At 36.0% G+C, this 14,201-nt stretch overlaps 1 protein-coding gene across 1 annotated transcript in view; it reads left to right on the top strand.

The window, feature by feature from the left end:
• schip1 (schwannomin interacting protein 1) overlaps positions 1-14,201 on the top strand; it is a 257,075-nt gene that overhangs the window by 80,253 nt on the left and 162,621 nt on the right. The window contains exons 6-8 of the mRNA XM_077566205.1: positions 7,594-7,658; positions 8,437-8,508; positions 8,784-8,919. Of these exons, the coding sequence (XP_077422331.1) occupies positions 7,594-7,658; positions 8,437-8,508; positions 8,784-8,919 (273 nt within the window). The remainder of the gene's footprint in view (positions 1-7,593; positions 7,659-8,436; positions 8,509-8,783; positions 8,920-14,201) is intronic.

The raw sequence follows: 14,201 nt of genomic DNA, 5'->3' as shown, positions 1-14,201 counted from the left end.
GGATCATAAATATATATTTTTTTAATTGTAGGGCATCATTTGCTCACATTTTTTCTCCACTGTCCAGGCTGATCCTTGGACCATTATTCGTGGACATGCGGCACGTTTTGATCCGGAAATACCACATTTCTTTTGTGTACATGTCATTTTGCACCTGCTCGTGCACTGACAAGTCTCTATTCATGGCTCACTTCCAGCTGCAGGCCCTTGAAATGAACACGCCGCGGCAGTGAGTTTCTCTTTTGACCTGTCGCATTCAACTCGGCAGCTCTGCACTTTTATTTCACACCAGTATCGACTACTCTTTCACCACTTTTCTTAAATACTGTTCCATTAATTTAAGGTTACTTTAACACCACAATTTTTTTAAACTCGCGTTTAATGACCGCCCCTTATTTGGAAAGCCTGCATTGGGGGAATTCCAGTCGCAACACTGCAGTCATGTCCACATCAAAATTCCGCAGTAATGAATTTAATAATAATAATGCATATACTCGTGGAGACGGGGGTCAAGTTGTATTTTACAATTTTAACTCATTCACTGCCATTGACGGCTATAAACGTAAAAAATTCATCTGAACTATTTCTATTAGTTTAACTTTTTTTTCCACTTTTTTTAACAGAGAGTATGAAAACCTAGAATTGTTTTTATTATACATTTAAAACAGATAACATTTGTGATTAATCGTGAGTTAGCTATTGAAGTCAAGTGATTAATTAATATTAAAATTTTTAATCACCTGACGTGATTTAAAAAAACAAAAGAAAAAAAAATATCAAAAATTAGGGGCATCAGGCGATTACAATTTGTAATTGTAATTAATCGCGTGACTTCAGTAGTTAACTTATGATTAATCACAAATGTTATATCTGTTTTAAATGTACAATAAAAAAAATGTCATACACTAGTTGACAAAAGTGGGAAAAAAATGATAAACTAATAGAAATAGTTCAAATGAATTTTTGAGGTCTATAGCCATCATTGGCAGTGAATGAGTTAAAAATGTGCATAATTTACTTCATGTTGAATATTAGATAGCTCTTAATATGAAAAGAAAAATGCACTGAGCTGTCACCAATGTCGTACAAATGCAATTATGTCATCTAGTGGCAGAATTCTTATTAAATTACTGTATCAATGACTAAAAGTGCAGCCATATTTCTATTAGTTTAACACTTTTTCCACTTTTATGCAAACAATTAATTTGCGATTAATCGTGAGTTAATTATTGAAGTCATGCGATTAATTACGATTTTTTTTTAAAAATCGCCTGACACCCCTAATTTAATTAGATCATTATTGTATGTGTTTTGCATGGTCACAGAACAAATGCAATTTGTAAATCAAGGCACCACTGCAGCTTCAAACATGTATAATGTGTTTAGAAACTAAAATATTATTACAATTTCCAGGGGCGTGAAAATGTACTCATACTGAGCAATTGCGCAATGAATTAAGCTTTATTGTTAAAAAGTATTGACATCTATAGTGGCGCTACTGCAATGGTATTGACTTAGTATTGGATCGATACCAGACAATCTCTGGATTTTTTTTGTGTTATTCTCTTCTCAGACAGGACAAGACACGACCCCTGAACAGATATAAGAAGAAAACTAGCATTCCTCTTTTTAGTTGCACCCTCTGGGGAAGAAAATAATTGCAATGTGACAACAAGCCCTAGTTTCCCCTACTTCTACTCAAATAAGAGATTGTGAATACTTTTGCCACTTCTGCCATTTTGGCCCAATGGAATTAGGCGTGTTAGCGCCATCTCCTCTCTGCTGGTTTATGTTCCTCCGGGTTTAAGGTCTCTTCCCTATCAGAATCGCTCCCCTCCAGCCATCACACACACACCCCCGTCCACACTATCCGCTCTTTGCCTGATTCTACCATAAATCCAGCAACACACGTGCCAACTCACACTACACACACACACACACACACACACATTTGGACGCGTGCACATTTCCACACAACAATCAATACAAGCCTGCTTGGCACTGCCAAAGCCCAAAATGACTATAGATTTTCTGTCAGCGTTGCCTCTAAATTATGCAAGCGTTTAGTTTATGAGATGCTACTTTTTTTTTTTGGAAGAGGTTTCCACCTGAGACACAGAACATGATGGTCCACTTTGGCACAGGTGCAAAGACACAGGTGTGCACTTACGCCATGTTGGACCGCAGCCTCTTGTCTAAAAGAGCAGGTGTACTAATCTTTGGTTTCCATCCGAGGTAATTACACAACGCGGAGTGCTGCAGATATTGAAATCGATACGATGGAGTCGCTCTAAATTGTCCTGCTGAAGTCAGGCTTTTCCTTAAGTGGCGAACATTGCACTCCGGATATCGGCGCTAGGTTTTCTGTTTGGCAAGCAAACGCTCACAGGCGAAGACGATCAATTAATAGACGTAACATAGATGAGACACCATAAAAAAGTAGCTGGAAATGATTGGCTTAATCACACATTTTATTTGGCCCAAATAGCTTCCAAGACATAGAAAAAGCATGAAGAGAAAGTTCATCTTTTGGTGCAGTGTCAATGGCTTATCTATCTATCTATCTATCTATCTATCTATCTATCTATCTATCTATCTATCTATCTATCTATCTATCTATCTATCTATCTATCTATCTATCTATCTATCTATCTATCTATCTATCTATCTATCTATCTATCTATCTATCTATCTATCTGTCTACGTAGCTACCTAGCTAGCTATCTTAGCTTGCTAGCTAGCTCTTTTGGAGATTACTGAAACAGTCAATGTCCCTTGTAGAAGATAAAAGTATCTATCTATCTATCTATCTATCTATCTATCTATCTATCTATCTATCTATCTATCTATCTATCTCTCTCTCTCTCTCTCTCTCTCTCTCTCTCTCTCTCTCTCTCTCTCTCTCTCTCTCTCTCTTTTGGAGATTACTGAAAAAGTCAATGTCCCTTGTAGAAGAAAAAAGTATCTATATATCTACCTATCTATCTTTCTCTCTAGCTCTCTATCCACCTCTTTCTCTTTCTTTCTCTTTTTTTCTCTGCCTGACCTATCTATCTATCTATCTATCTATCTATCTATCTATCTATCTATCTATCTATCTATCTATCTATCTATCTATCTATCTATCTATCTATCTATCTATCTATCTATCGCGTGATCTCGAGAGCTCTCTCTTTTATATATTGTTTCTTGTTCTCTAGCTATCGCTATATACCGAATCTACTATTTTTTTTTTAATCTATCTCTCTAGCTGCAATCTCTATCTCATAAGCTACAGTATCTCTCGCTATCTATGGCTCTCATGCATCATCACCCACTCACACCCATTCTCATACACGCTCACACACCAACTTATAAGGAAACTGACATTTATGAATGCTTAACTCCTTAAATATCACTTTAAATTAAATCTCTCTCTCTCTCTCTCTCTCTCTCTCTCTCTCTCTCTCTCTCTCTCTCTCTCTCGCTCCTTCTCTCACACACTTCTGTGTTTTGTCTCTGAGCTATTTTTGGAGTCGTTTATGCTCCTTTTCCTGTTTATTTCTAATCCTCTCTGCTTTGCTGAAAATTCCCGCATGGCACATTTGACAGTGTCGCTCGCGCGTCTGACTGAATGCGTATGATGGAGTCTGATGCACATAAAATGAGAGAGACAGCTGTCTTTTTGTGGCGAGATCGAGAGAGATAGGCGGAACGCTTTGTTCAAGGCAAACAAAGCAGTAGTGACACCGACTCTCCACCAAGACGAGATCACAGAAAGATTTGAATCTCCAGCTGGGCCCACGTGTTCATCCTCCAGGATTCCTGTTTTCATCAGAGGCAAACACACTTAAAGAGTAAAACAGCACATTGAAATGATCATTGATCACTAATCACAGCTCTTGATTCTTTCTAATGAGCTACTTGTTCCTTCTGGGAGGCCATGTAATGAGAAAATCAGCGCTGGATGCACCCAACAGCCAAAATAATCCCCCCATTTTCAATTTGAGGAAACGAGGGGCATTAGGTGTTCTAGTTAGTGGAATAATCATTAATGTTCAATTTGAACTATATGTGCATGTGGCAGAGTTTTATTTTTATTTTTTTAAGTAGCACTGTGTTTGTTATTGTGGTTGTAGTTTGCACTGCATCATACAGAGGATTGCTGCATCTCAATATACAGTATTAGAATATATACTGTAGAAAACATAGTTTTTCAATAGTCCAATTGAAAAGATAAAACTCATACAGTATATCGGGAGTCACTACACACAGAGTGAAATATTTCATATTTCTTCTCCATATGGAATTAAATAGAAACTAGTCAGATTCTAGCATCTACAAACTCGATATACAGTATGTGTTGAAGTAAAATAAAATGTATGTATTCCTACACATAAAGTATAATTTTAATCACCTGACACGATTTAAAAAAAACTAAAGAAAAAATATATTAAAAAATTAGGGGCATCAGGCGATTACAATTTGTAATAAAACGCGTGCCTTCAGTAGTTAACTCATGATTAATCACAAATGTTATATCTGTTTTAAATGTACAATAAAAAATTCTAGATTTTCATACAATAGTTGACAAAAGTAGCGAAAAAAATGTTAAACTAATAGAAATAGTTCAAATGAATTTTTTACATCTATAGCCGTCATTGGCACTGAATAAATTAAAAATGTGCAGAATTTTCTAGTCAGATTCTAGCATCTACAAACTCGATATACAGTATGTGTTGAAGTAAAATAAAATGTATGTATTCCTACACATAAAGTATGCCTTTAGCACAGCATTATTTGTTCGGCAAAAGCTTTAAATTACTTTGAATTGATCAAACGAGGACCTGGGAGATAAATGAAATATTATAAACATCTCTTCTTATGATGCACTCCAGTTTTAAAAAGACTTAAAACCAATAAAGTACAGCACATAGCCAATATGAAAAATGCAGCTCATGCCTGTCATAAGTAAGCACTATTAACTACTTCACTGCCATTGACGGCTATCGATGTCAAAAATTCATTAGAACTATTTCTATCAGTTTTACTTTTTTTTTTTCCATTTTTGTTAACAAGAGTATGAAAACCTAGAATTTTTTTATTGTACATTTAGAACAGATATCAAATTTATGATTAATTGTGAGTTAACTATTGAAGTCATGCGATTAATTACAATAAAAAATTTGGGGCGTCGGAATTAAATTCATAATTAATTGCATGACTTTACGAGTTAACTCACGATTAATCACAAATTTTATATCTGTTCTAAATGTACAATAAAAAAATCCTAGGTTTTCTTTCATACTCTTGTTAAAAAAAAAGTGTGGGGGGGGAAATGTTAAATTAATAGAAATAGTTCAAATGAATATTTGACGTCTATAACCGTCAATGGCAGTGATTGTGTTAACTTCAGATTTTAGAAAAAATAAAATACTAGATCACATTGGATTGTGCAGGTGGCCCACACTATTACAACATGCACTGTACTGTTCCGTTAAGTGGCCAATTATTATCTCAATAATGCACACTAAATACCAATTAAGCACTACAGTTCCATTTGGCAATTGTGAGTGTAAATGCTAAAGTCTTATCGCCCAGTCTTATAGCCACAGCACATCTCCGGTACGTACAGTAATGGCACATCATACCGCTAATGTTGCATGGGCAGCGATGCACTCGAGTTGCTCGTCTTGCGGCCTCGCCTGAACCCCCTTTGGCTCGTCAAGGAAGAACTGCTCCACTTAAACTTTGTTGCTCCCTTGTAATTGAATTAGTCTGCTTAATTATGTAGAGGCAGCCTTGTCCTCATTAGGATGGCGCTGAATGGGAGGGGATGGGCCATGAGGGTAGATCGAAGGCAGGGAGCAGAAGCAGGCGAGGAAGTGGGAGCAGTAAAAACTCATCTCGGTGTTTTTTCGTGTATTAATAAGCAGACATACCACCAAAAAGAGCAAATTTGAACGTTTTCTCTGCCTTGAGGTCAAAATCAGCAAAGGCCTGATTATCATATCTAGAGGATTTTCATGAGTAATTTTCATGGTGCAATTAGTGTTTTTTTATTTTTTTTATTTTAACAATTGTTGAACCCTCTCAAAATGTATTTAGGACAGTGATTTCACATTTTCTGATTGCTGACAAATTGAAGATGATTTTTATAGTGGTCTATGTCCAAACATCTGTCAATTTCATGAAAGATGCTGAATAAAATTCACGTATACTAACATGCAGATGCAGTGGCACCCAAGCTATAAAAAATAAAATAAAATGCTGAGTGCAATCATTGGCCTCCTCGGTAGGCTATTCATCTACTTAATTGACAATTGACAAAAATCAAGTTAGATCACTCTAATTCTGGTTTAATCCACAATGTTGGTACAGATTTTAGTGAGAAATTAGCCAACTATTATTAACTTTTGCGGGCCACATAAAATGATGAAGCGGGCAATATCTGACCCCTGTGCCTTATCTGCGATTTGGAATCTCTCTATAATTGTCTATTTAATTGAATTTTCTGTTGCTCCAATCAATTGTGCTCTTCGAAATGGATAACCTATAGCGCTGACGTTAGCTAGCTGGCTCGCAATTATTTTTGTTGTTTAGTTAGTTAAGTTGTTAAATTTGTTTTGTTGTTGTTTGTTATGTTGTTTACTGTAAGAAAATGTCTTCCAGAAATTCTAAAATGGAATTTTGGCTCCCAGTTGTTGAGTTGAGGTGATTCAGTATGTCTTGTGAGGATAAAGCAGTACAAAGAATGGATGAATGTTTAGAAGTGATTGTATTGCATCAAGGCTGTCTTGAAATCTTGTCTGTACAACTATTTACAACTTATTTTATTATTTTTGGGTCGAGGGAAGTAAATTACCATAAAATCACAATTAGCCTAGCTTGCTCACCTAGCTAGCTCACAATTAGCCTACTATCAGTTATGAGCTTACGTCACCAGTCAAAAATGGCGGCCAACTGAAAGGAAGCTCTCCGCTCATTGAAAAGCATTGAACTTTAGGTCGTTGTACTGTAATTTGATCTGTGAGGATTATTTTGATTTCAAAATGTGATAAAATGTTTGACTGCTACAATCTGCCTGGTTTGTATGCTAGTCAAAGGCAAAAGCAATACAATCTGCCATTTGTTTTGCATTTAAATTGTGTTTCATTGCGGAGATATCAGAAATGGTCGGATGTTGAGAATTGACAATGTGACATCCCTGGATGATAAAAAGTTCCTGGTAGTTTAACGTTTAATTTGTTTTATTTTTATAATTTTCAAGTCAATTAGAGTGCCACAGGTCAGTGTTGGTACTACGTCAGGTATTATTCAGTGTGTGTATTGTCTACACAATATAAGTGTAGTAAGGACACACCTGGCAAGTGTTTTTTGTCATCGTGTGGGGTCTCTTACATTTTGTAAATTGGTCAAGATCTTCAAAATCAGTAAATGTGTACCTTGCCTATTAATGTCTGTAACGGCAGCAATATTCTCCCACAAGTTCACTTCACATGAAAAGCATAGAAAAGCTCGGGCATACATAACATCAGCATAATAATCACAAAACACTCCAAATTGTGTATGTTATCAATTAGTTATGCCTGTCCCTCTTTGTGTGTCACACAGGAGCAGCTCAAGAGCCTCCAGAGTAGCTTTAAGCACACTAATGGCGGAGGCTTCCAGCTGCAGACGTGAGTAACCGCACGCACACGCACGCACCCACACGCACACACACATACTAAGACAGCAATATTAGCACACAGCATCCTGCTCTCGTGTCACATTAAAAGCCCATTTTGTCCAGATGGGATGAAACCATCTCTTGTTAATTACTGTTAATACATAGGTCATTCAAGTGGAGGACAATTAAGGCACCGACATTGGTGAAAAATTGACCATTTATTTAAAAAAAAAAAAATCAAAAATTTGATGTTTTTTTTTTCCATCTGCCAAAATAATTTTAATAAGACTCTATAATAATGTATTTAATAAAAACATGCAGTAATGGCATTATTCAATTGACTGTAAAAAAAAAACAAAAAACATTTGTGTCACTTTTTTTCAATGGACATTGTGTTGTTCCTTCTCGTATGCGCATCTTGGCCACATGGGGGCAGTATAATGTAGACATAGAGACTCACACGAAGAAGAGCTTTACAACTGACTTAGTAATATTTATTTAGAATATATGCCTGTCAGTGTTATTTTATTGTACTGTATGTCCTTATGTCCTTGGGTTGAGCCACTATTTTTTTTTTTAAATATTTGATGCTAATCATTAGCTACACTGTATTATATTTATTGTATTATATTTAATTGAATGTACCGTTTATTTTTCTTATTTTTTTTTTCAAATATTCACACATTTGTATTTTTTGCATGGATTATTTCAAGTTTCATGTTGTGGGAGAAAATGTCCTACACTTCTCCAATATTCTACATATTTTTGTCCTCTTCCTTCCCCACTAGTGAGGACCTGATGGTCAACCAGGATGACAACATCAACATGAACGTGCCGCCCTTTGAGACTAAAGTTTTGATGTGAGTTTGTCTTAAATCTCTCTACCAGTGCTGGAAAAAAAAAAAAACGACAACAACCCCCGCTTAAAACTTTCTTGCTGTGATTTACTCAAGGCCAGACGACATAAAGCTGACAACTTGATGGATGTTTTTGTGAGATAAAAAAAGCAAACTTTTGTAGGCCTGGGTAGTAATGTGACACAAATAGGTGGAGATGTGGATTTAGTGGGGGGGAAAATTGCAATTTTCAGTCGGTACCTGTTCTCATGTGTTTGTGTGTATGTGTGTATGCGTAGCATCCAGCGCGCCTGGCGTGACTTCCTCCAGAGACAGGAAGCGGACAAGAGGAGCCCCTCCCCGTCTTCCCTGTCTTCATCGGACAAGATGAGCATGTCCATCAGCATGGCCACACTCTCCGACGGCAGCACCCCGGTAAGTCATGCGTTGTCGCATTTGGTTAGCAAAAGTTACCGCTGCTGCTGCTGCTGGAACTCTTGAAGATGCTTGTTGTTGTCTGGCTTGTAGGTCAAATGTTGCACATTTTTACTGTTTATTTCACATCAAATATTGTAGTTACCTGACTGAGTAGTAAACTTGTTCGATTGAAGCAAAACATGGAATAAATATCAATCACACCATTTGAAACTACTACTGTATTAATAATAATAATGTTAATAATAATAATAATAATAATAATAATAATAATATGAATAATAATAATGATGATCATCATATTGACGTGCTTAGAGCCCTTATAGATTGTTTTTAATTTCAGAAAAAAATTGAAAGAAAAAAAATCCATATTTTTGTGTTGTTTAAAATATTTTATATGCTACTACTACTATTACTACTACTAATAATAATAACCAATAAATAATTTTCACAAATTATTTAGTTAAAGGGATTTTTTTTCATATTACTGGCCGTGTTTGTTTGTGTTTTTTAAAATAATCAAAATATTAAATTTAATAACAAAATAGAATAATATATTATAATAATATATTTTAGTTATTTAGATTTGTAGTTGTTGGAAATATTTTCAATTAAAAATTAACTATTAGATTAAATTAACAATATAATATTCAATATAATAATACAATGATATAAATAATAATCTACTGCAGTAGAAAATGATACACATGTATTTTTTAGATGCATTTGTAAATGCACAAATAGTATAATATTTAATAATAAAATACAAAATAAAAATACATATAACAGATAAATAATATTTTCTAAATTATGTTACAATAAATTAATAATAAATTGTAGGCTTAAAAAATAATTATTTAATTAAATTCAGTCGGTAAAAGCAAGCTTTTTGAAACGGTACCAGAAACTATTATTATTATTATTATTATTATTATTATTATTATTATTATTGTGTCAAGTACAAAGCTCGTGCATATAGTCGCATGAATATGAAATATGTTGGAAAAACTTGAATAAATGCTCTTAAAAGTTTTTGGCAAGTGCTTGAATTTGACTGTAGGAAGGTGTGGCATCTTGAATTTGGAGTGAGAGTTTAAATTCATGAAGGGGATAATTGCTTATGGATGTGATGGTGAACATTTTTGGGATGTTTTTGCTTACCTGGTGCAAAGATGATGAAGCGTTGACGTGTACTCTTCTTCCTGTCCAGAAGGTGGCAGTATGTTTCAGCTAATTCCTGCACTGTACGCACACACACACACACACACACACACACACAGAGTAGAATAACTTGAGCAGGCATTGCCATTCAGCACACATTCCCCCCATTTAACCGGACCACAATAAATCCTCGGGATTTTCCCTGCTACATCTGTTCTGGTCATTATAATTGCACGCCGCCTAAAATGTGTGTGTTCACTCCTCACCTAATCTCCACGACGGCGATCAACAGGCAGTTTAACTCTCACATATGTCTACCCCACCCACCCCACCCCCTTGAGGCGGCACTTGACTGTTGTGTCACTAAAGAAAAAGCCGAGGAGGACGATTACTGTAGATTTGGATCTAGTGGATAAAAGGAGGTCAGGTGCGGGATTGCGGAGACTTGAGTGTGAAATGAGTGTGTGTGCGCGTTCTCTCTCACGCGCGATGATGTTGTCCGATGGTGCACGTATTGTACGTGCCTCTTGGGATCCCTGTGGGACGGCTGGAAAATGCTTAGCTCAGTAAGTGTGACCTGCTGACAAAGGCGGATGATCATCACGTGTGTGTGTGTGTGTCATGGGAATGTGTGCGTGATTATTGTACAACACATTTACAATTCTGGTTATATCATGATACAGCCATAATGGATGTGTGTATTATTATGGTGGTGAGGTGATTATAATACAGTATCTTCCAGAAATATTGGAACAGTGAGGCTAATTCTTTTATTTTTGTCTTTAAACTGAACTTGAGACAAATATGAGCCAAGAAATTAAGCTTTTGTTTTCAAGTACAGAGTACTAGAAGTACCTAGGATAGGAAACCGTTTTTTTCCCCCGCTCTTATTTGTGAGCAAAAATTTGAGAGTGCTGCATGGTGGCAGGAAATTTAACTCAACAGTTTGGCTGATTGTGAAGTATTTTTCAGAAAAGAGGCTTCAAGATGCTTAATAATAACACTTTTTTATTGACATTCACTCTAAAAAAAACAAACACACTATGTATTTAAAACAAACACATATTTTTTTCCTTATTTCCACTAGCTTAATGCTAACGCAATGGGAAACTCAAGGAACGGGCTAACAAGTAGCATTTTTGTGGCTGTGATATAACGCTTAAAGCTAACAGTATTTAATTTCAATGTATACAGACAATATAACAATACTCAGTCAGTAATCAGTCAGGCAACTAAGTTACTTTTAAAGTCAAGTAATCTGTAAAGTAGGTAAGTTACTTTTAAAGTTAAGCAAACAATAAAGTGACTACCTTACTCTTATACTCAAGTAAATAGTAAAGTAGCTAAGTAACTTTTAAAGTCAAGTAATCAGTAAAGTCACTCAGTTACTTTTAACATTAAGTAAACAGTAAAGTAACTAAGTTACTTTTAAATTGAAGTAAACAGTAAAGTCACTATGTTACTTTTAAAGTTAAGTAAACAGTAAAATAACTAAGCTCATTTTAATGTCAAATAATCTGTTAAAGTCAAATAATCAATAAAGTAACAATTACTTTTAAAGTCAAGTAAAGAGTAAAGTAACTGTTACTTTTAAAATCAGGTAATCATTAAAGTAACTAAGTTAATTTTAGAGTCAAGTAATCAATAAAGTGGCTACATTACTCAACATTAAATTCAACTAAATAGTAAAGTAGCAAAGTTACTTTTAAAGTTAAGTCAAGTAGCTAAGTAACTTTTAATGTCAAGTTATCCATCCATCCATCCATTTTCTTAGCCGCTTTTCCTCACAAGGGTCGCGGGGGGTGCTGGAGCCTATCCCAGCTGGCTTCGGGCAGTAGGCGGGGTACACCCTGAACTGGTTGCCAATAAAGTAATTCAGTGACTTTTAAGATCAAGTAAACAGTCAAGTAATTAAGTTATTTTTAATTTGAAGTAAACAGTAAAGTAACTATGTTACTTTTAATGTCAAATAATCAATAAAGTAACTACGTTACTTTTAAAGTCAAGTAATCAGTATAGTAATCCCGTTACTTTTTCAGAGTGACACTGTGGCAATTTGGCAAGGCTGATCATCACACTGTTAGCACAGTATGGTCGCGGTTAGCACGTCTGCCTCACAGTCATGAATGAGGTCCATGTTGGAATCTGTGCTGGAACATTTCTGTGGCTGTGCATGTTGCCCTCCACGCACGCTTGCTAGCTATTATTATTTTATTGCCCCTTTGGTGTGTGTGACAGCTCCACCCTGGTTGAATTTCTAACACTTTCTAACACTTTATAGACTATACGTCCGTGACCCCCAAACACACACACACACACACACATGCACGCGGTCATATTTTCCCGAGACACAACAGCAATGTGGTCTCCGTCTCGAACGTGATTGCATGTGTAACCTTTGCGCCTCCAGCATCAGTCTTGGACAAGCCGGTGTGTGTGAGAGCTGTAGAGAGAGAGAGAGAGAGAGAGAGAGACAGAAAAAAACACTCCAAGCTCAAGTTGTGATCTCTATTTTTAAGCGGGATAAAAGTCATGTGACAGAGCTGACGCGCTTCAGAGGCTGGCTCATCGCCTTGGCGATGCTATACAGTAGATGTCTCTCTTTATTATCGATCCCCGCGCTCCATAGCAACGGGGCAGAAATTATAGCTTTCATTAAGCGGGAACCTAACAAAACTCTGGGTTTTATACTCTGTTATGAATCAGCTGTCGGGATTTTATTCTTTCATAATATTGTACCGCCGCATCAACCCACACACACGGCAATCACCTCCACACACACACACATACACACATATAAGGTGTGTGAACACAAACATGTCAACATAAGGATGACTCTAGCTTCAATTTGAGCCTGTCGTCATGATGGATGCGTCTTTATAACCACTCGTCAATTCAGTGCCGTTTGGTGGGATTGCTCGAATGTTTTGCTCGCAGGATTGCCCCTAAATTACTACGGACACAAATGCTACAGTTGAACTGCTTCTGTGGCATTTAGGGGAGGTGAGCTGTCCACTTGTGTGGTGCTGATTCGTCTTGTAGGAGCGCAGTTTGGCCGCTAGAGGGGGTTGTGGTGCAATAAAAACTTTTGTGCCGAGTGCATTTAGTAGTAGAAGGGGTTCATTTCTATTTCCTCACTCTCCGTTCTTTGCATGATTTATTTGCTGTTGTGATATATTGCAACAACATTTAACATATACAGTATATATATATGTTTAATTCTTGATATAATACTCTAAGATTTATTGAGTCATGTACTTTATTATAACTTCACAGTTACTATTAAGTGTTATATGTATGCCCGTATTACATTACACTGTCTTAGTTCAGATGCTGCAAGATTTTTATGCGCGTTTATATTTTACTATAGTGCCTTAAGATATGAGTTTCATTTGTTGTGTAACCTCACTTGTAACTCAAAGCACTCATATTAAAAAGAAAGGAAAAGCCATAAATCGTTTCAGGACACTCTATATACAATAACAGTTATAACATAAATAAATAGATTCAGGGACAGCAATAAAGTCACTGGGTCATTTTGACCCAGGATGGGTGCAATTATCCAATTACAGAAATTGAAAAAATCAACAAGAATAAATATTATTTAAACCTTATTATTAAAAAGCATTCCATTAAAAATATGCAAAATGAACCATTGTGAGTGAATACATTTAAGACGCCGACATAAGAAATTACTTTTTAAAACTGTATTTCTTCTTACAATGGGTCAATTTGACTCAGAACAGAGCAGAAGGGTTACAACAGTTTGTGCGTCATTCATTGTGACATTGCTGCTCCTTCCAGTGGCCACCTGGGGGCAGTATAATACAGACATATGGATATACACTGAGACGGTCACAGCTCGCTAACTAGCTGCAGTAATATTAGTCTTTTTTTTAATTTTTTACAGAAGATAAGAGGAAACTTGTATATGGGTATTGTTAAATTCTTTGTCTACTAATCCGTGACTCAAAAAGGTTATAACACTGAGAAATCGATGTGTATCGTTAGCGCTCCTGTTGCATTTTGCTTTTTTAGTAGAGGTGAAATCATCAATTTGGATGATTCATTTAAAATGGTCAAAATGCTGGGAACTCCAGCTTCTGAACAGTAAATATTAT

The sequence above is a fragment of the Vanacampus margaritifer genome, chromosome 5 (genome assembly GCF_051991255.1).
Source record: "Vanacampus margaritifer isolate UIUO_Vmar chromosome 5, RoL_Vmar_1.0, whole genome shotgun sequence".
Lineage (NCBI taxonomy): Eukaryota > Metazoa > Chordata > Actinopteri > Syngnathiformes > Syngnathidae > Vanacampus > Vanacampus margaritifer.
This window is presented reverse-complemented; position numbering and strand designations above follow the sequence as displayed.